This window comes from Phoxinus phoxinus, assembly GCF_949152265.1.
Source record: "Phoxinus phoxinus genome assembly, chromosome: 9".
Lineage (NCBI taxonomy): Eukaryota > Metazoa > Chordata > Actinopteri > Cypriniformes > Leuciscidae > Phoxinus > Phoxinus phoxinus.
Genome location: NC_136884.1, coordinates 35085488 through 35088273, shown reverse-complemented (window position 1 = coordinate 35088273; position 2786 = coordinate 35085488). Strand labels below are relative to the sequence as shown.

General features: G+C 35.2%; 1 protein-coding gene across 1 annotated transcript; it reads left to right on the top strand.

The window, feature by feature from the left end:
- The first annotated feature begins 315 nt into the window (after positions 1-315).
- LOC307004226 (uncharacterized protein) lies at positions 316-2548 on the top strand. The gene is made up of 5 exons (XM_079623327.1): positions 316-450; positions 962-1059; positions 1165-1312; positions 1458-1578; positions 2186-2548. Exons 1-5 carry the CDS (start codon positions 448-450, stop codon positions 2422-2424), a joined length of 609 nt encoding a protein of 202 aa, XP_079479453.1. The 5' UTR covers positions 316-447; the 3' UTR covers positions 2425-2548.
- The last annotated feature ends 238 nt before the right edge of the window (positions 2549-2786 follow it).

Here is a 2786-nt window from a genome sequence, read left to right as displayed (position 1 = left end):
GTCACCCAAAAATTAATGTTGTCATTTATTCACACTCATGTCATTCCAAACTTAAGTGTGCCTTTTTCTGTGGAAAACAAAGAAGAAAAATCTCAGCTGTTATTGTCTGTACAAAAAATCAATGACATTTAAACTTTTCTGGATCTAAATAGGAAGCATTTGTTTTAGGCTGAACAATCCTTTCAAAAGCAAATGTAATTTAAACATGTACATTTCAAATACCGGTACACACTAACTGGTAAATTGTAAAATTCTACTATACTGTGTTTCTTGTTTACTTGTCATTGCAACAGAGTTGCTGGGGAGGTCTTTGCTGTTAGCCTTGCACAGGTTGGCCCAGCTCCAAGATTTCTTCAGGACTGGTGTTATGATTTTCTGTTGAGTGGAACCTTTGAAAACGCTACCAAGGATAACGTTTACGATGCTGAGTTTTCACCACTGATTAAAATGGTATCAGAAAACAAATTGTCTTAGGTTATAGGGGATTATCACGCTGATACGTAGTACTTCCGCATTCAGTGATCTTTGTGCACTGCCACTTCCGGTGAATCACTCATCACTCTGGCGAACCCATGATGGACGACCCTAAGTTTATTTATACTACATCCCTGGTATTTAAAAAAAAAGTGCCGGCTACAAACATACGTGCTACCTAGTTTTATTTTAAAGTTTGGCCCTTCATCCCGGCGAACCACTTTAATCCACTTCTTCCTTAGACTCAGTTCAGTCGGGAATCCATGGAAACTTAAATAAGGTTGGCGTTGTTTGTTTGATTGACAAAGTGGAACAGAGCAGTGACATCTAGCCTTCGTTTCAGCCATTGTTGAACTGCGCCGGAAGTGGACATGCACAAAGTTGAAAAATCCCGCCAATGAAACCCGGAAGCGTGATAATCCCCTATTTCTATTGCCATGTATTATTTTTTTTGAAGTGTAACACTTAGATTTTCCTCTACTTAAAGATCGAGGAGGCCTCAGACTTGTCATCTTACAGTGAACAGATTGTCAACTGTGGCTACACGGGGCCTATAAATGAGGACAACAAGGAGAATATAACAAGGTTTTACTCTGCAATATTTTTTAAATGTATTTATTTTATGGATCTTCCACAGAAAATACAATGGTTAAACATTAACACTGAAATTTTTGTTTTATTTCTTTAAAGAGCGATTGTAATGCATGCTGCTGCTCGGAGAACACTCATGCTTCAGCAGCTCCGTGAAGGTTTACAGCTTTACCGTTTAATTGACACTATGGAGAAGAACAGGAAAGTGTGCCGCAGCCTCTTTGTTATGCAAGGTGGTAATGATAAGGTGAAGTGATAGGATTTCCAAAACGTACTAGTTCTATTTTGCATATCTGGTTTAAAAGATGTTACAGCAGTAATCCTTAAATTATTTTTTCTTTGTATATTGCATGATGCTGTTTATATAATGTCATTTTTGTTGTGTGTTTCAGGTGGACTCTCATTACATTGTATCCCATCTTGTTCCACAAATGAGTGAGAGTGGCACTCTAAAACATACCAAAGAGGTCCAAATACTGAATCACTTCCAGGATTTTCTGATGGAGCTCGAAGGTAAGTTTGTATTCATTACAGGTGTTTATTCTATTTCTACACCGGTAAAACATTATTAGTCAAAATATGGCTGATAACTGATTGATCAGATCATTACTCGTCTTCAGTGTCACATGGCCCTTTAGAAATCATTCTAATATGCAGATTTGATGCTTAAAAAACATTTCAGAATATTATTGTTGGAAAAAGTTAACATTAAAAAAGCTTAACATTATTGTGGAAGTAGTTATGCTTTTTCATAATTCTTTGAAGAATAGAAAGTTAATTTATTTATGCATTTATTACAATCTTTTGTAACATTATAAATGTCTTCTTACGTCAATTTAATACATCCTTAATGAATACAATTATTAATTTGTCTTTTTATAATCTTACCAAAAATGTTTAAATGGTATCATTGTTTCCACACAAATGCAGCAAAAACTGATTTCAACATTGATAAGTTTTTGAGCATCATATTAGAATGATTTGTGAAGGATCATGTGACACTGAAGAAATGATGCTGAACATTCCGCTTTGATCACAAATAAATTACAAATGGTACAATTTACAAATGTTGTGATGTTATAAATGGTTATTTAAAACATTGTATATTTTACTGCCCTAGATGGAGATGCTCAGGATGAGGCAGCACTCTCTGTCCCACAGGTGATGCAGTGGCTGACTGGTCAAGCGCATAGGCACCTGCTCCTGTCAGAGAGAGAGGCCTTTAAAATTACTGTTCAGTTTGACCACACTTGTATGCAAAGACTGCCAAGCCACACACTTTGCTATCCAATCATCAGTGCATGCACCCAAACCATTACATTTCCCATCTGTCAAATTGTGATGAATTTAAAGAAATAATGAAAACAGCTGTGCAACATGGAGGTTGCTTTTTTAGGGTGTAGATTTAAAAATGAACTGAAATGTCCACATAGAATTTCTCTCAATAGGTTTAATTTCATCTTTAAAATTCAAAGAGACAATGTTCAACGTATTAATAACTGTACATGCTTCTGAATGGTTAAATGTTTTACAGCATTGTATAAAATTAATTAAATGTTTTAATGGCAATTAACTGATTTTCTTTTTTAATTAAAATTCTGACAGAACTGCATCTGTACTTGTGAGTGTTTTACTTAAACATTTAAATGTTAAATAGAGCACAATCTTTGGATGATAGCAAGTGTCTGGACATAAAGCTCCCTGTCACTCAATGGTGATGT

What these genes read in the sequence shown, in the direction of transcription:
- LOC307004226 (XM_079623327.1), top strand. An exon ending in TGCAAGGTGGTAATGATAAG is followed by an intron (nt 1,313 to 1,457) that starts GTGAAGTGATAG and finishes TGTGTGTTTCAG; the next exon opens with GTGGACTCTCATTACATTGT. An exon ending in TTTTCTGATGGAGCTCGAAG is followed by an intron (nt 1,579 to 2,185) that starts GTAAGTTTGTAT and finishes TTACTGCCCTAG; the next exon opens with ATGGAGATGCTCAGGATGAG.